Here is a 19,538-nt window from a genome sequence, read left to right as displayed (position 1 = left end):
TCAGGTACAACACATCCCCTGGGCTCTCTGTGGCCCCAGGGTGTCCCCAGGCAGGCCCAACATCTCTGACTGCTCACAGCCATCCTGATCCAGAAAGCATTTTCTTGCACTTTTGACCTTCCCTGGTCCAAGAAAGACAGCTGGAAGTAGTGGGGCCCAGGGACCCTAAGTGACTCATCCACTCACATAGCAAATCCGCTCCTGACTAGATTCCTGGGGGCCCTGACCAGACAGCTTCCCACCCAAAAGGCAGCATGCCCAAGGAACTGCAGACCGGGAAACCCTCTGGGCTAAGCCAACTGACCGGGGACAGTAGGCACCATTCTGTTTGGCATACCGGTATACCTAGAGACTATTGCGTCTGTCTCCATGAGCTTTTGTGAAGTCCAGAGCCACCACAGACACCAAGAGCCACAGTAGACACTTCCCAACTCACTGGACGAAGACCAGAGCAGACCTAAGGCCCTGCCCCCTGAGTTTGGAGGTCCCTTGAGGGAGGTGCGGGTCCGGGATTCCCCTGCAGAGGAAGCTGACTCCAGATGGTGGAAGCTGCCAGTCCCAGGGATGCTCCATAGGAGGCAAGTCCTCCAGCTGGCCGGGTGCCTGCGGCTGAGGTGGGTGGGTGGCGCATGGTTCACCCAGCGGCCAGCAGACTGGCTGCGTGTTGCAATGTCTGGTGACTTTTGCAGCATCCTGTCTGTCAGTGTGCGCAGCTGGGCTGCCCTCACTGAAGAGAAAGGAGCAAACCTGTGGCTGGGGTGAGCCTGCTTGTCTCTAACAGGCTGCATGGCTACCTGGCAGCCCATATGCAGCTCTGGGTTCTGCTGCCAGTCAGCAGCACCCGTGACATCAGTGCGTTTGTTTACTGGGGGAAGAACCTGAGGTCACAGTGGCCGAAGAGCTGTACCCCATTTTTATCTCTAACCCCTTGCCATCTAAGCCCAGCACCCCCTTTCCTGTCTCCTCTCCTTCCTGTCTGCTCTTGAGACCCCATTCCAGTCCCCTACTCACCTCCTACCCCTCCATAATCTCTACTCAGGACCCCCCTAACCCCCTATTCCTTTACTACCCCACCCCTACTTGCACCCGGGATCCTAATCCCAGCCCCCTATTCACCCCTTACTCTGTTCCCACATGCTCCCAGGATCCCAGCACCAGCTCCCTGCGCCTCACTCCTGTCCCTATCTTCAGCCAGAATCCCCCCACCTCACCTCTATCTACACTTTGAACTCCAACCCTAGGCCTAACCCATTGCATCCCTGCCTCCCCTCCACCCATCCAACCTGGGACCCTAACTCCTCCCCCACCAGCCAGTCCCTATGCACTGCAGTCCAGCCCCCTGCATCTGTCCCTCCTTCACCAACACATACCTTACCCCACCCCCACTTACAGAAAGACTTCCTGGAGCCTCCTGCCAGACCAGTGATCTGAGCGCTGTGCCTGGCCACTGCCCCTGTCATGTGAGCCTGCTGGCCAGCCTTGCTCCATCTACATGGAACACACAGAGCCAGGGCAGCAGCGTGATCATTGTCAGGCACCAGGGACAGGGCCACGCCATCACTTGAAACTGTGTTTACAACCTAAATGGGTAGCTAGCCTGGCATCCGCCTCCCCTCTGCTTCACCAGGACTGTGCCCCCAGAAACTGAGGTAGCCCAGGGACTTACCTGGTCAAGATCTTTCTCTTCCCAGATACCCAGACTTAGCAAAGCCCACTTTCCCCGGTGGATGGCAGATTTTTTTTTTGTACCTTCTCAGCCCTTTGCAAGCCCGATGCCCCCTCCTCTGACAACCCTGCAAGCCTCCTAGATTCCTCTTCTCCATCCCTCCTTCCCAAGCACCCAGTCACCTGAGTGTACCCCAGGACTAGTCCCACCCCACCTGGATCCTAAATTCCCCTTCTGGGACTCCAAACTCATTCCAACATCCAAACCAGACGCTGTCATGCCCCTGCTCATAGTATGACCGCCACCAAACTCCACGCTATCACACTCAAAGTAGAATTCAGTGCCCAGTGTGGCTGGTATCTGCCACTGGGCTGCGACACACTGGTCATCCCCATGCCAGCGTCACACTGAGCCCCTTCCCACTTGGGGCCTGTGTATGCATTAGCTGCTCTGTCTGCCTCCTTCCTCCGGACATCTGCACAGTTCCCCCCTTCACATCCCTCAGGTATCCCAGCAACCTGCCCCCTTCAGTACCACTTTCTGCCCACCGTCTTTCTCCATCCTGAGAAGCTCGCGTTCCGCTTGGGACACTTTCAGCCGCCCCTTTTTGCCTGGTCATCTAGAGCTTTTGTTTTGTTTTGAGAGGGCTGTAGTGTGGTAAGATATGTGAACGTGTGCCTGTATGTGCGTGTGAAGTTGAGTGTCTTCCTCAGTCACTCTCCAGCTTATGGACTGAAGCAGGGTCTCTCCCTGAACCCTGGGTTTGCTGTTCAGACTAGTCTTGCTAGCCAGTTTACTCCCAAGACTCAGTCTCTGCCTCGTGTGCTGGGATAGCAGAGGATCCACTGTGTAGCTCTGGGAATCCAAAATCTGGTCTTCATTCTTACCTGGCAAGCATGTTAGGACACACTGGCCTTCTGTTCCACAGGGTCTAACTGGAGGAACTGGGACAGAGGTCATAGGACTCCTGCCAGGAACTGTAGCTCGTCTCTTGCCCTTTGCTGTCTGTGGCCATAACTGATATTTACGGAAAGAAGTAAGGGCCCTTGTTCTTCTAGCTGGAGAGAGCAGCTGACTCAGAACCAATGTAAGAATGACACTGGGGTTTGGGGATGGAGGTAGGGAGACCCCAGTCAGGTCTCACTTGGTTTTGAGCAAAGCTCAACACTGCCTCTTGGCAGGCAGCAGTTTTAGGGTCTCAAGAGAGATCCATTGTAGAGAGCTTAGAGCGTCTATCTCAGAGAGAAGACAAGAGATTGCAAATAAGGCAGGAATGGGGGCTTGGGGCAAGTGTCAATCAATTGGTACTGACTCCCTGAAGGCCTCTTGGGTATGCACTGGTTGGAGAAATAGGATGCCCTTCGAGGACAGCACACAAAAAAGCCACATTGAGGTGGGGGAGGAATGATTATTCAAATGGAAGCTAATATTGTCCTGAGAGGGCTGGCAAAGGGCAAACATGGTCACTGCTGAATTTTACTGAATGGGGGGAATCCAGTAACAAAGTCCTGCTGAGGTTCTAGAAGGATCTCTGGCTGTTGTGTTGCATCTTAATTGAAGCAGGGGTCAAGTGGGAGCGGATCAGTTGGGGGCAAGTTGTCTTGAGGAGAGAGAAAAGCTAGGCTTGGAGTGGCTGGATTCAGAACGTGGATGACAAGAACTTGGATGGGCTGGGTGCAGAGTTAGAGATAGGAACCTATATGGGACCATGAGGCATCTTTGGGGAGAATAGAGGAGGCATCTGCAAACAGCATTGTGGTGGGCTGGTCTGGTGACCGAGCCCACTGACTCCATGACTTTCTGGCCTCAATGTCACACAGGGTCTCTGGGGCTCATCTGTTGAGTGGGGATAACAGGACCCACCTATGACGGCCACAGGAAGTGACCACAAGCTAAGAAACTTATAACCACAGGTCTTAGCCTGGTGTGGTGACACATGCTGAGGCAGATTGATTGCCAAGTTTAGGACCAGCCTGAGCTACAGGGTGAGACCTTGTCTCAAGGGAAAATAAATAAGACAGGCAAAAATTACAGATCTATTCTGTCACAGTTCTGGGCCCCACTCCCCCAACAGATTCCTCTGTTCAACCCTTTCATCTCCAGTGAGGACTTAGGACCCACCCTAATCCATGACAGTCTCTCCTTGGGGGTCTTGACTGGGTTGTATCTGCAAATAAAGTCACAATTGTGAGCTTTGGCTGTCAGGACTTGGACATGACTCCAGGAGGTCACATATCCTCCCACTCATCCTGGTCTCTTGTGAGGATATAATCTAAGCTCCCTAAGATAGGGCCATGCACAAGGCAAGAGCCCAAGAAGCAATAGCTGTGGTCTCCCTCCCACTTGTGTGAGGATCACAGATGACCCTGGCAGGGGCCACCCCTCCTCCTACCTGCTTTGCCAATGCTGCCACCAATAGGAGCACCTGACTTGATGGCCCTTTGGTCCAGCCTGCAGGACCTGGCATCTTTACAGCAGGTGAGGATTATCACTCTGGCCCATGCAGTAATGACCTGACCAGCAGGAGCAGGAGCCACACACATACAGGTTTGTGCTGCCCCTCCTTCCCAGGGAGGCCATCCAGACAGGCACGTGGGTGCTGTAATACCTGGACACGTTGCTTAGTGATAGCTGTTCGGTGAACACAGGATCCCTTTGTTCCCCAAGGCAGTCAGTGGCCAAGGCCACAGGTTTGAGAATCAGGTAGCATATGAGTAAATTGTGTGATCCTTCTCCTCTGTGCCTCAGGTTCCTCATGTGGCAATGTCTGTGGACCCTTTCCTAGAGTTATCAGAGCCACAGGACACATGTTAGGGCTCCTGGTCTCCAGGTTGTAGTCAGGGACTTGTGGGTGCGCTTTGTCACCTCAGTAACTGGGTCAGCCATGGGAGTCTTGTAATAAACCTGAGGCCATTAGTATTGTCAAATAAATACCAATATTATCGTCAGTAACATAGCAACAGAAACAGATGTCACTTCTCATAAAAGATCCTACCACCTAGGAAATGGCTCCGTCAGCAAAGTGCTGACTGTATTCCCATAAGGATCTGAGTTCAGATCCCTGGCACCCATGTAAAAAGCTGGGACCAGCATCACAAGTCTGTAATCCTGAGATTACAGAGCCCTTTGTCTCAGGGTGGAGGGCGATGGAGGAAGATGCCCAGCATCACTCTCTGACCTCCACACAAGTGCACGCATGCACGCGCACCACACACACACACACACACACACACACACACACACCCTGCAAAACCCAGAGCTGTCAGTGGTGGAGTGGTGGTGCTGAGAAGACCATCTGAGGCTCTGTATCTTGCCTTCCCTGGTCACAGTGTTGAATGCAGTAACTGAACCTCCCTCCCAGTCTGTCCCCTGTTGAGTGTGGACTGGAGCATGTAGCCTTGGGGAATGACTCAGGGGGTTGGCAACCCAACAGGTACATGATCATCACTTTGAATGGCTGTCATTTGGAAAGAAGGGAGCCCTCTTTCCTGTAAACAGGGTGACAGGACAGCACTGGCGATAGATGAGTCATGGGACAACCACCTAGGGCTTGTCGCTAGGAAAAGGACCTCCTAACAGAGCCAGCTGGGGGCTAGAGCTTCAAGCCTGTTAGTGTTTGAATCGGTCTTTGTAGAGACAACAGTTCCAGATGCTGAATTAAAGTGGTACTCCTGTGGATACCTGGGACAGGCAGAGAGAGGGCCCTAGAACATGTCTTCCAAGCCTCCTCCTTCTTAACAGACCCAGGGGCTCCTCCCTAGAACTCCCAGGAACTTCCAGAGTTCAACTTAAAAACCTAGCCTCCTAGGGAAATCTTCCCACCAAGGTCCTGCAGATGGGCAATTTAGACCCTGGTCTCTGCCTGCCTGCCTGCCTGGTTGTAGCTGAAGGATGTCTTTCAAGTCAAGGAAAAGATGAGACAGAGACCACTTAAGTTCTGGAGTTCTGACCCAGGCAAGGCCATGTCTAAGGGAAGCAAAACTTTGGGCCACCAGAATCATCAACACCTCCAGTTTTGTGGGCCTAGCAAATCTCCAAAAAGAGGGCCCTGTTACTGTTGTGTTGTTGATAATAATCCCAGCTGGTCCAAAATGAGCTTCCCTAAAGCAGCACTCAAACTTCAACTCATGGGGATTCCTAGGGTTGCCAAGCTCACAGTCAGAGGGACTCCAGAGCCAGGGTCCACTGTATTCAAGAGATGGGTTTTCTCTCTTTAGAAATACCTCAAGGTTGAGCCTGGGATATAGCTCAGTTGGCTGAGTGCTTACCTAGCATGCATGAAGCCCTGAGTTCATTCCCAAGTACTGCATTAAACCAGCATGCTGATAACATGCCTGGAATCCTGGCACAAATCCAAGCAGAAGGACCAGAAGTTCAAGGTCATCCTCAGCTCCATATTGGATTTTAGACCTGGGTGGGCTACATGAAGCACTGCTCAACAAAGTTGGTAGCCAGATGTGGTGATATACACCTGTAATCTTGGAACTTGGAAGGTAGAGACAGGAAGATCTGAAGTTCAAGGTTATTCTTAGCCACCTAGAGAGTTCAAGGACGGCCTTAGCTAAGTGAGACCCGATCTAAAAAAAAGAAAATACACAGAATTGTAAAAGGTGTTTTTGAGACAGGCAGCCCATGATCTCTTGATCCTTCTGCCTCAGCCTCCCGATGCTCATTTTACAGATATGTACCACCATGCCTGACATCTTTAGCTTTGAGTGTGTGCTCTGTTCCCAAGCCTGTAACACAAGCTACTATTCAAGGCCTGCCTGGGCTCCAGAGACAACTCAAGGCCAGCCTGGCCAACGTTTGACCCTGTCTCAGAATAAAATGTTTTTAAAAGGAGAAAGGTCATGGAGGATCATAGCTCACCGGTAGAAGATGCTGCTTACCTAGCATGTACAAAGTCTAGAGTTCAGTTCTTGGTACCACAAAAAAATAAATAAAGTACTGTGTCCATGTCTCGGACACCACAGTCCCTCCCCCAGGGATGCACCCGTCTCCTGTTCAGTGCCACCCTAACTCTGACTGTACGATAGACTGAAACTCCCATGCTCCCTCTTACCCAGTCATTAGCATGGGTCTTAACAAGCATCTTCCTATCCCCTGTCTGCTATGCTGGGAGTGGCGGCAAGCCACACCCTACTCCAAACCTCCCTCACCCAGTCTGCTGCTCTGCCCACCATGCTTGGAGTCTCCCTGGGCATTTTCCTTCTGTCTGCAAGGTCAACATTGCCAATCTGACCTTAAGCCGCAGGGCCCAACTCCCTGCCCAAGGACTTGGACCTGAGACTACCTGCTCCGGTCACTGGTGGGATGCCCCACCCCCCACACTCCCACCACACACATAGCCAGTCTCTAGGCTGTCCTCCCAGAGAGGAAAGGCAAGGCTGAATAGTAGAGATACCAGTGTCCTAGGATCAGCAGACCTTTCTAGATGGACCAGTGCCATGTGACTGGGTCAGCTGAGCCTGGCCGGTGCCGGACTCACAAGATGATGAAGAGTCCCTGAGGGACACTGAGCCAAGGCAAAGGGCTTCCAAATGGTCAAAACGCTCCTCTGTCTGCCAGTGGAAGCCCAAAACAAGGGCTAGCCTTAGCGGGGAGGAGCATGGGTTCTGAGTCACAACAGTGAGGACAGGAGAGGCACGACCCCTAGGCTAGTCACTTTATTCTGTTTGAGACTCACATAGTGTGGGGGATAACATACCCACCCACAAGGTGTGATGCTGAAAGAGGGCATATCTGTCTACTTGGCACAGGGCCTGGCCCGTGGCAAGGGCTCTGTTAATACTAGCGATTGGCCAGTGTTGTAGGAAGGGTGGAAGGAACAGCCAAAGAAGCTTTGGAACTGAAGGGGCCATTCAGGCTCTGCTCTGCGGGGTGAATGGGAGTTTGCAAAGAGCCTTGATGTTTTCAAGAAAAATGGTGGAGAGAGACGACAAATAGCACTTTTATCATGAGTGGAGGCCCAGGAGAGGTATTGATGGGGCTAGGCAGGGGTTACCAACGCTGAGTTACGGTGGGGAAGTTTGTGCCATGCCTTTTGTTCTGCTCCTATTCTTATTGTTACCTGTCTTGCTTTGAGACAGGGTCCTACTGTGTAGCCCAGGCTGGCCTTGAACTGGCCGTCTTCCTGCCTCTGCCCCTCATACTGGGATTATAGGTGTGTACCTAACTTCTGAGTTGTTGTCGTTGTTGATTTTTTTTTACATGGGGGTAGGGAGAGGGTGTCAGGAAGTCAGAGGATAACTTGGAGTAGTCAGTTCTCTCCATGTGAGTCCCAGGGATCGAACTCAGGTCGTCAGACTTGGTAGCCAGCACCTTTACCAGCCGAGCCATCTCACCAACCCCTGACTTTCATAAGTCACCTTTGTTCATTAGTGACTTTACCCATGAGCAAACATCAAGAAGTGAGTAGCAGCCCGGGACAATCCTTCCACCTGGGGCCTCTCTGAAGATGCTTGCTCCCTTGACCCGTTGAGTGTCAGGGATAGGTTTTTCTGGGTTATTCCTTGCTGCTCCCCTTTTGTTTGCACCCTGAATCCTGAACTTCTTTCCTGGCCATAAGGCACGAAGTCTTTGAGTGACTGTAGAGTGTCAAGGGTGAGGTGTGATATGTCTGCCCTTCCTCCCCAGGGAAATCCCAGCAGAGCGAGCCTCCGGGACACTCAGTAGACACCAGCCCTGCGCTGAGTGCCCTCAGGGCCTTGAGAGGGAACATACACAGTTTGATTTTGTTTTCAGTAGGACTGGGGATTGAATTTAGGAGAGAGAATAGCAGCAGTCACTGGCCGCCTGCGCTTGGAGCCAGACAGTGCTGATGTGCAAACACCAGCTCTGCCACTCAGTGTGGATGGCCTCGGACAAGCGCTTGGCCTCTCCACGCTGCGGTTTCTTCTCTCTGGGTAGTCACAGAACCGCTAGCTCCTGGCTTCCCCTAGATACCTCTGTTTATTCTTTATCCTCTTACCCTCAGTTGCGACTGATGCTTCCTCAATCCCTTAACCTTCCTTACAGGGATGGGCTCCTGAGGTGGGAACTGTGTCTCTTTCATTCTCTTAGGTCCCAGTGCTGGGCTCAGCCCCTTCCCATAGCAGACTCTCTAGCCCTAATAGGTAGGTGGATGAGACTGTGGTGGAGACATGGAGTTAGATGAGGCACAAGGAGAGCTTTGGAGGCAGGAATAGATACCGTCATGAGTGGATTTGGAGTTGGGTCTTCCAAGCTTGACTTATGCTGCCATGCTACAGGACCGCACCTGCAGCAAACAGACCCTGGGTTCAGATCCCACCTCCATCTCCCACCAGGTGTCAGGTGTGGCTGTGGACATCTGACTTAGTTCAGTGAGCTTTAGTTCCCAAGTACAGAAAGTGCCTGATGTAAGTCTCTAACCCAAAGGCTTCAGCTGCTGGGTCTAGCAAACGCCAGCAAGGCAAAGCAGGGCAGGCAGGCCCTCACTGACAGTCCGTACCGGGACCAAGGCTTTCTCTCCTCCTCCTTCTCACCTGAGAGGGGAAGCCCATTGTCTCACCTCACAGAGGACTGGAAGCCAAGAGGGTAGAGACGCCAGTCCTGATTTCATAAGTTTAGGTTAGCCCGGTTCTGCCAGCTGGTCAGCCAGGGAATTAAGAGGAGGCTGAAGCAGCTTCCAGGACTGTCTCTTCCCCAGGTTCCTATCCACTCTCCCTCAAACCTCACTTCTCCATGCCACCTTCATCTCCTTCTGGCCCTGGGAGGACCTGTCAACACTTGTGGTTACCCAGGGGACTGTGGCAGAGCCTTGAGCAGACTTTCTGTGTGCATCATATCCTTCAGGGACACAGATTCCCCGAGAGCTTGTCACTAGAGCAGCTTCACCAGAGAGTTCTGTGCCTTCAGGCCCTCTCTCTGGTCCACACAGACTGCATTGGAGCCACCATCACCACAGAGATGCAGGCTGACTCATAAGGACAGGTGGCCTCAGTGTGCCCTATATGCATCCACGAGAGGACCTGGTGACACATGCACATGGATTGCATACATTTGCAGAAACATACCTATGTTCAGATGCAAGGCTCACAGACACCTATTCATAGATGCAGGCTCATAGTCATAGACACATGTTCACAGGTCCATGCACATAGAGCATGCTCACAGACACAGACATCCACAGATGTGAACTTGTAGATACACATACATTCCAGACACACAAATGCATACTTACATTTACAGACACGCAAGTGCACACTCAGATGGGCTCGGAGGCACTAGCACTCACAGGCACAGACACACAAACACGGGACACAGAAATTTGCCCAGGGAGATGCACCTGCCCCTGGCGGCACACCTTTGCCCAGCACCGTGGCTAGCTCCTTGTCTGCATGCTCCAGCCCCAACAGGCCTGCCCTCAGCTTGGCCTTCCTGGGTTGAGTGCTCTAGGAAACCCCAGGCCCCACTGGTCCACACAGACTCATATATGGAAGATTCTGGGGCTGCAATGAGCTCAGCCACAGAGAATGGGTAATCTTTCAGTCTTGAGAGGTAATTTAATACCCATCCACACTCTCCCAACTTTGGCCCTTAACATGTATTCATTCATCCAACAGACAACATGTGCTTTGGTAGACACTGAGATATTAAAATAAATAGAACAGAATTGGGCCCTGGAGATGCCAGGTTCACAGAGACACTTAGCCATTGTACCAGGGAGAGGGGTAGAACCACTCTGCCAGTATACAGGGTTGACCTCAAGAGGACCAGGGTCCTGACTGTAGTCTTTGCCTGCTCACAGGAGACAGTACATACAGGCCTTCATCCCTTCATCCCGCCTGCCTGCCCACTGCTACCCCCCACACACACACACTTTGGGGCCATCTTCCAGCCCAGTTGACAGGGCTGCTCTCCCTAGTTCCTGGTTGCAAACATTCTGAGCAAAGCATTGCTTTAGAACCCTGACCATCTCCAGACATCAAAGAACCAGACTCCTTTAGATGGGACCCTCTGCACACCTATTTGTGCTAGGAAAGCCACAGGGGTTCCTAGTGACATCAAGCCCCTCATTGATGATTTTAAAGAGAAAAGCAACAGAGCTATGGCTAAAGAGATGACTCAGCAGTTAAGAGTGTTTGCTGCTCTTGCAGAGGACCCATGTGGAGCCTCACCATCACCTGTAACAAGTTCCATGGGATCACATGTTCTTCTGGCCTGCACAGGCACTGGCTCACATGCCGCGCACACACATACATCAGGCACACATGCATACACAAAATAAACTTTTTTAAAAAATCTTTTAAAAAGAAAAAAACACAGACCCTTGCTGGAGCCTAGCCTCTATTATGCTGATTTTCCTGGATGCCGTGGTTGCCTAGTTCTACCTCTCTACCATAAAGCTACATCTCAGGGCAGCTAACTCCTCAGACACCCAAACCTGGGCTCCTTTGTGTGGGGAGGTATTATTCTCCTTCAGGTCAAGGATGAGGACCAGCCAAACGTCAATTCCCAGCATCCTATGAACCAGCCATACACCTGCCCAACCCCTCTAAGCACCCACTTACAGGTCCTGTCAAGGTCACTGGATCACTCCTATACTCATTCCCTGCTGGGTAAGGAAGCAGGAGTCTTACTGTCTCTCTCCTGTCCCTCCTTGTATCCTTCCTTCCCAGTGTGAGCACAGGGAGCTGGAAGCCATCCAGGGCCCTGTAAAAGGAGAATGTGGCCCCATCCTTCCTAGTGGCTGGTGGGAATAATCCCAGCTCTAAACATAATTGGCGAGGCCAGCTGGTCCCTAACAGAAAACATTCTAGAATAGTATACAGAAAGCTTTTCTGTTCCTTCTAAGAATCAAGGAAAAGGCCAGACCTGGGTTGGCAGGAAGTGTCCTGCTGGGAGGAATGGACAGAAAGGTACAAACTTAACACACTAACTGATAGGCCATAAGTGTGCTCAGAAACAGCTGGCTCACTTAAGTGTAGGTGGTATCCCTTTTAAAATCTTGTTGGGGCCCCAAGATGGCCCAATGGTTAAGAGCACTTGCTGCTCTTCCAGAGGACCTGAGTTCTGTTCCTAGTACCCATACTGGGCAATCTGTAACACTAGCTCCAGGGGATCTGATGCCTTCTTCTGGTCTCTGTTGTATCCTGCGTTCGTGTGCATATACCCACACACAGGCACACATGTGTGCAGACAGACACACACACATAAAATAAAATTAAAAGAAAAAACTCCTTGTTGGCCACTGTGCTAGCTAATTTTATGTCAACGTGACGCAGGCTAGCTTCATTTGAGGGAAGGAACCGCAATTGAGAAAACGCCTTTATAAGATCTGTCTGTAGGCAAACCTATAGGACATTTATAAGATCTGTCTGTAGGCAAACCTATAGGACATTTATAAGATCTGTCTGTAGGCAAACCTATAGGGCATTTATAAGATCTATCTGTAGGCAAACCTATAGGGCATTTATAAGATCTGTCTGTAGGCAAACCTATAGGACATTTATAAGATCTGTCTGTAGGCAAACCTATAGGACATTTATAAGATCTGTCTGTAGGCAAACCTATAGGGCATTTATAAGATCTGTCTGTAGGCAAACCTATAGGGCATTTCCTTAATTAGTGATTGAGAGGGGAGGGCCCAGTCCATTGTGGGTTATGCCACCCCTGGGCTGCTGGTTCTGGGTTCTATAAGAAAGAAGGCTGAGCACACACGAGAGCAGGTCAGTAAGCAGCACCCCTCCATGGTCTCTGCTCCTACCTCCGGGTTCCTGCCCGGCCTGAGTTCCTGTCCTGACTTCCCTCAATGACGGACTGTTAGTTACCTGAATAAACCCTTTAAGTTGCTTTTGGTCACAATGTTTCATTACAGCAATAGAAACCCTAAGACAGCTAGCAGATAAATACAAACCTGACAACCTAAGTTTCATCCCCAAACCCACAGCAGAAGGAGAAAATCAACTCTTAAAAGTTGTCCTCTAACCTCCACGCCTGCCCAGACATGCACTGTGGTACACTACACACACACACAATCATAATTAATAGTTAATAATTTTCTTTGTGTACTTTTGGGATGGAATCCAGGAAGCCAGCATTTTAAAGACTACTGAAATTCTAAATTCCTGATATCAGTCATTATATCGATACAGTCTGTTTCAGAGACACCTATTCCATGCCAGAATTCTTTCCTTCCAGATTATTCTCTGGGGCCGGACTGAGAAATGCCTGAAAGAGACCACAGAGGAGATTCGGCAGATGGGCACCGAGTGCCACTACTTCGTCTGTGATGTGGGCAACCGGGAAGAGGTGTACCAGATGGCCAAAGCTGTCAGAGAGAAGGTCAGTAGCCTGGGCATGTCTGGCCCCAGCATATTGAATTCGTGCATCCTGAGAGGGAGTGTGGCTACAGCAGACTGGCTTTGTGCAGGGGACTTTTGGGGGCTCTCCATGAAGCTCGTCCAAGTTACTTGGGCAGGGACTGGGGTTGATAATACAATATGAGTATATCTCTGTGGTCCTTTGGACATTTAGACCTTATGAGTTTCTCTCTAAGACAAATGTCCCATTGCCTTCTGGGAAAATCCTTTCCCTAATCCAAGACATTTGGGCTGGGTAGATCAGTGAGTGCCAAAAGAGGGAAAAAAAAAACTCATTCTGTTCCTTATCCCACTCATGGTAGCATTAACCATTTTTATGTGACCATAACCTCATTTATTATAAATATGCTGCATTCCGGGTATAGTATGTACCATAAATTATTTCTAATCCTCAGACACAGCTGGTATGGCCCCAGCGCCATTTATAAACAAGACTGATGCTCAGAAAAGCCATGTGGCTGGTGGTTGCGGAGCCCGGTCTGTGCCCCTGCAGGTACAGCCCACAGGGACTGGCTGCCCTCACGGCTCCACAGCCCCCTCTTGCCCGCAGGTGGGTGACATCACCATCCTGGTGAACAATGCCGCTGTGGTCCACGGGAAGAGCTTGATGGACAGTGATGACGATGCCCTCCTCAAGTCCCAGCATGTCAACACCCTGGGCCAGTTCTGGGTAAGGGTTTTCCTGGCCCAGTGCCAGCCGTAGGTATGGCAGGAAACCTGAGTTGGAGGAGGGGAAAGAGAAGTTCAGTGGCACCAGGGCTCATGCCGGCAGGGACGTGCAATGGCAAAGTGGCTAGATAAATGGAATGATTGACTGGCAGGGAGATGCGGGAACTTCTGACTGGCTGCCTCAGCCGCTCCGTACTGGAGGGCTAAGTCGCTAGGGTAGCAATGCATCTAGAGCGGGCTGTTCGCCCCAGTGCAGAGGTGCAGGGCTTGGCAGAAGCTGCGCTGCTCCACACTGACCCCCGTTCCCCACCCTCAGACCACCAAGGCCTTTTTGCCGCGTATGCTGGAGCTGCAGAACGGCCATATCGTGTGCCTCAACTCCGTGCTTGCACTGTCGGCCATCCCCGGCGCCATCGACTACTGCACATCGAAGGCATCGGCCTTCGCCTTCATGGAGAGCCTGACCCTGGGGCTGCTGGACTGTCCCGGTGTCGGCGCCACCACCGTGCTGCCCTTCCACACCAGCACCGAGATGTTCCAGGGCATGCGAGTCAGGTCAGTGCGCCGGTGAGACCAGCCACCTCTCCTGAGCCAACCCTGCCAGGAGTCTTCACAGAAAGGGTGCCAGAATCCCTGGACCTCAGCACACGTCTCTCCGAAAAACCCAAGGCCAGCCCTTCTAGGCCACAAGTTTCCTATCTGAGGATCACTCACTATCTTGGTCTGGGAAGAAAACCTAGTCAGCAAAATTTGATCTTTAGAACCCAAGTTTATAAAAATCCAGGCCAAGGTAGCAGGCACTTGTCTTCCCAGCTATGCACAGTCAGAGGCCGGCAAATCCCAAGGGCTCATTGGCCAGTCAGTCCCGGCCAATGAGAGACGCCAAAGTGCATGACTCCTAAAGAAAAGACTCCTGACCTCTGCCCTCCACACACATCCATGTTACCTACCTGCACACACATGACACTCATGCATGAACAAACCCAAGCTGCACTAGTCACGTGACTGAGGCAGTACAGGGAAGGCACAGCAGTCTGTGAGCCCCAAGGCTGCCCCTTGCTCAGGCTTGACATGATAACTAACTGATAGCTCACCACCCTTATCTTACTGGCACCAGAGTGAATCGTAGCCCCCTGAGGGACAGAGGTCAGGGCCAGCAGCCCCATGCCCAGTACCTTCAGACTGAGAAAAGCAAGAAGAGCCAGAAACAGCTGCTGGCGCTGTGCTAGGGGCTCACCCGTTTGCCCCCTGCTCCGCTGTTTCCTTATCCATAAGTTGGAGAGAATATTTGTGCGTGGGCCCGACACTTGGGGAACAAAATGGGTGCATAGCTCTGGGGTCAGATGCTTCTGGATAGGCATGGGAAACCCCTGTTGTTTGATGCCTGTTCATCTGGAAGTTCCATGGAAAATCATTCTGTATTTGACTGGCAGGCTAGTGAACCAGCAGGCTGAGGACCTCCCAGGCAGAAAGGTCCAGCAGAGGAGTGGAGCAAAATGACAAGTATTTATTAGGCACCTACTGTGTACCAGGACCTATTAGGTACTGAGGATGATGCAACAGGCAGTGAGATTCACGGGGCCTCCCCCCTCAGGAAACGTATAACCTGATGGAGACAGGCCCTTGACAAGGAACAACCTGATGAGCAAGGCCATTCTAGATGTGGTTGTGGTTAAGGCAACTAGAAAGGAGGTAAGATCAGAGGCCCCCAGTGATATGGGAGTAGAAAGGAGGTAAGATCAGAGGCCCCCAGCGATATGGGAGGCTGAGTGATCTCTGGGGGCTGATGAGGAAAGATGGCCCAGTAAGAAAGACTGAGGGCTGGCCCATGCTGTAGACTGTAGACTCTGATTCCCTGACTCTGTTAGAGATGTCCCCCTGCTAGTGGGCAAACTCCACTCACATGGTGGGGCAGGAGGGACCAGGACTGAGGGACTCGTACAGGCGTGGACTGGGAGAGAATCCCACAGCCTCCAGTCCCTCACACAGAAGAGCCCAAGTGATGCCCTCAGACACACTAGCCACCACCAAGGTGCCCAGCCGAAAGGTCAACTTCTTCTGGAGAAACCAGTGTTTTCCCGCCTTCAGGTTTCCCAACCTCTTCCCGCCGCTGAAGCCAGAGACAGTAGCCCGGAGGACGGTGGAAGCTGTGCAGCAGAACCAGGCCCTTCTCTTGCTCCCGTGGACCATGAATATCCTCATTATCTTGAAAAGGTATGGGCTGGGGGAGAGAGAGTTCTTCACCAGGTCGAGGCCCAGCTTTTTCCTTTATGCCAGTGGGCCCTAGTGGAGAAAAGGCAACAGGCCGGAGAAAGTGAATGTAAAGTCCTGTCTGCTGAGGGCAGGGTGCTGAGGAGTAGCTCCTCTGACTGAGCTGAGCAGTGAGGCAGACTTGTTGGTCTAAGGCTCTCTATGAGGTTTGTTTTTATTTTTTCATTTTTTAAATTTGTTTTTGAGGGAGAACCCACTGTAGCTCAGACTTACCTGGAACACACTATAAAGCCTAGGCTGGCCTTGAACTTGCAATTCTCCTGTCTCTCTAGGGTTGGGATTATAAGTGTGCACTACTGTGCCTGGTTTAAATTATTGCGGGATTCAAACAGCTCTTGTTTATGTGAGTTTTGTCTACCACTACTTACTGCGTTAGAAATTAAAACTGAGGGGCAAGTTTTACACAGTGGTTTCTGTTTACAATATTTTTCAGTTGTAAAGAGCAGTAACAGAACTATTAAGTTATCATAGCTGCTTTGTTTGTTTTCTTGCTGTTTTAATCTCTTTAGACAGGACCTCACTGGGTATCCCAATCTAGCCTCAACTCCCAAATATATTTTTTTGTGACCGCAATTATACTTTCTAAAACACCACAGACAAGTCATCGGGAGAGATGCGGGCTGTGTTCTTGTAGATCTCGCCATTGTCTGGTTTAATCTGAAACAACTAGGTTCTTACATCGGATTTCTGTTAGTTGGGATAGTCCCCTGTAGCAAAACCCCTGAGAAACCCCACCGCATGTGCAGAGGAAATAGAAGGAAAGATGACCAACGATGGGCTGGGGGTGCAGCTTAGTAGGTAGAGAGCCTGCCTAGCAGAGGCAGGAGGATCAGAAGTGTGAGCTTACCCTCAGCTACACAGTCACTTTGAGGCTTGCCTGGGTGATATTCTTTAAAGACCCTGCCGAGAAAGAGAGAAAGAAGGGAGGGAGGGAAGAGGGAGAAAGGAAGGGAAAGGAAAGGGAAGGAAGGAAGGAAATGGAAAGAAGGAATAAGAGAAAAACAGGTCATACTGTGGTGTTACTCTAAGTATCCTAGAGAGATCTCAGGCACCCCCAAGAGTTCCTGGACCACATTTTTAAGAACCACTTCTCTGCGGGCATAGCCCCAGCTCCCAGGTAGCTGAGTCTAAAGACAACAGGATTTTCATGCTGAAGGCTCAGTGTTTGGATAAGTGTCGCAGCTCTAGTGAGGTGGGGTTTACCAGGGAAGACCATCTTTGGGAGGTGGGCTTCCTAATGGAGATGTTGTCTCCTCTAGAATTTTCCCAGCACGGAATTTGCCTCACACTGTCCAGACTCAGTGCAGCAAGACCTTACATTGGGTCTCATGCTGAAGGGGCCAGCTAGTGCCTATGGCTCAGTGTGCTCTCTGCATAGGGAGAGCTGTGGCTCCTGCTCGTCAGGAAGTTCAGCCCCTGGTTCCAGGCTCACCCTGTTGTTATCATCAAACATCGACTCAGGAAGGCCACACCCTTGGCTATGTGACTAAGGGAACAATGGCAACCGACCCTTCGTCTGCCACTCTGCTGGCCTCTGTGCAAGCAGAGGTGAGGCGTGGAGAGCAGGGGAGCGGGCACTTGGAGCGGTCACACTGTCCCAGCATACCCTGACCTTCAGTCCAGGATGCTCTCTTGCTGCCAGAGGGATCCTCTAGAGGAGTAGGCACCAAGCAGGGAGGGGGGGGGGTGCCTTCAGATGGTGAAGAGCTGGCTGTGTAAGCTTGAGAATCTGAACTGGATTCCCTAACATTGATGGCTGCCCTTCATATGTTTACTGCACTGCAAGCAGGTGACTGTATACACACACACACACACACACACACACAGATTGATTCTTTTTAAAAGGAGGGCTGGTGAGATGACCTGCAGTTAAAAACACTTGTTCTTGCAGAAAACCAGAGTTCAGTTCCCAGCACCCACTTCAGGCAGCTTACAACCTCCTGTTAACTCCAGTTTCAGGGGACCTAATGCCCTCTTCTGGTCTCAGTGAGCCACTGCATGCAAGTGCACAAATAGGCACAAAATGCATAATTCCAAATAGAACAAGACTTAAAAACAAAAACCCATAGAAGTGCATACATCTTGGGGTTCTGGAGACTGAGACACCCAAGAGCATGGCATGGCATCTGGCAGGGGCCTTCCTGCTGCCTGTGACGTGATGGAGACTTGGCCCATACAGGACAGAGCAAGTATGCCCCGAGAGCTTGTTTCTATAATAGAGCCACTCAGACTGTCCATTAATCCAAGACTGGGTGGATCCCCTCATGACATAGCCACCTCTGTGTCACCACAAAGACAGTCAAGTTTCAGCTTGCATCTTGGAAAGTCCAGAACACATGGAAAGTGCACCAGTCGCTGAGAACACACTCCCTCTGTTGTTCCTATGCTTGGCCCTTCACCTGGTCAGAGTGCTGATTCTCAGAGTTCAGGTGCTGTCTTTGGAAGGGGCGCTGGTGTGTGGGTTGCAGAGGCCCTAAAACCATTGTCTACTACCCGATATGACATTGCCACCGTTGACCCTGTCACTGCTGCCCACCCTACTAACCGTCTTCCCTTCTCCCCTCAGCATACTCCCACAGGCTGCACTGGAGGAGATCCACAGGTTCTCAGGGACATACACCTGTATGAACACCTTTAAGGGGAGGACATAGAGGCTCCTCAGACACACCTGAGGAGCCATGGAGCCTGAGGGGAGCCACAGTACCCGGGCGGACACCCGGGTGCCTGTGTGTCGGCGGGTCTGCTGGGTGAGCAGGACTGTTCCTGTCCCCAGCGAAGAAGATTCTGCGGCTCCCGGGTCAACTCCAGGACCTTCGTGCAGGACTGATGTGTGTAACTCTGACCCCCATGGGGAGGCGAGATGCCGTTCAGCAGCCACCTGACAGTTTTGTACCTTTCTCACTCTGTAGGTTTATTGTTAAATTGCTTCTCCAGTCTAACCCGCCTGAGCAGCGTGCATCGACGATTTCCGTGATAGTCTGTCCCCAGACACTCTGCCTTCCCCTCCGAACCCTGTCACCCTCAGCTCATGCAAACTGGTTAAATGGCAGTAACGCAAATAAAGAGGTGGCTTGCACAGCTTCCCTTCGTTCACGTCCTTGGGAGGAAGGCAGCTGGGAAGGAACCTGTCCCAACCACAAAGCCCCATCCTTTGAGAAGGAAGGGCTCATCTCAGGGTCTACAGAGAGCAGGAGAGGGCCTGCAGCCCAGTCCAAGGAGAGAGGGTGGGGGAAGCCCTTCCAGACACATGGCTTCCGTGGTAGAATCCCTGAGAGCTAATCTACCGAAGAATTCACCACAGATAGTACTGTCTGTCCTTCCTTGACCCCGCTGGCCACCAACTTAAAAGTAAAGTCAGCCTTCGCTGAGCACCCGCTGTCTACCCCAAGAAGATACTGCCAAGATGATACCAGCAGAAGATGCACCTCATCATTTTGGCAGGGGTGGTCCCCAGACAGGAAGATTAGGAATAGCATCCCATCTATACAGCTTTTACAGGTGAGTGGCAGGGAGCAGGCAGGGGTGGTCCCCACACAAAAGGAGAAGGTCCCAGGCCTCTGATTAGTGGGGAGCTTCCTTGAAAGCTT

The 19,538-nt window shown here is 51.5% G+C and overlaps 1 protein-coding gene across 4 annotated transcripts in view; it reads left to right on the top strand.

Moving 5' to 3' along the window:
- The window catches only part of LOC121441800 (short-chain dehydrogenase/reductase 3), a 33,006-nt gene extending 13,975 nt beyond the window's left edge, over positions 1 to 19,031 (top strand). For 2 of the 4 annotated variants that reach the window (XM_041643111.1, XM_041643110.1), the window contains exons 3-7: positions 12,830 to 12,973; positions 13,505 to 13,681; positions 13,997 to 14,235; positions 15,769 to 15,894; positions 18,518 to 19,031. In XM_041643111.1, coding sequence (XP_041499045.1) covers positions 12,830 to 12,973; positions 13,505 to 13,681; positions 13,997 to 14,235; positions 15,769 to 15,894; positions 18,518 to 18,602 — 771 coding nt within the window. In that variant the 3' untranslated portion in view covers positions 18,603 to 19,031. Of the gene's footprint in view, positions 1 to 12,829; positions 12,974 to 13,406; positions 13,682 to 13,996; positions 14,236 to 15,768; positions 15,895 to 18,517 lie in introns of those variants that run through there. The other 2 variants (XM_041643112.1, XM_041643113.1) reach the window with 2 other exon arrangements.
- Positions 19,032 to 19,538: the final 507 nt, after the last annotated feature.

Source organism: Microtus oregoni, unplaced genomic scaffold (assembly GCF_018167655.1).
Source record: "Microtus oregoni isolate MIOR12 unplaced genomic scaffold, Mior012 000081F_ref0000091, whole genome shotgun sequence".
NCBI classification, from domain to species: Eukaryota; Metazoa; Chordata; class Mammalia; order Rodentia; family Cricetidae; genus Microtus; species Microtus oregoni.
Note: the sequence above shows the minus strand (reverse complement) of the source record. Positions and strands in the feature narration are given on the sequence as shown.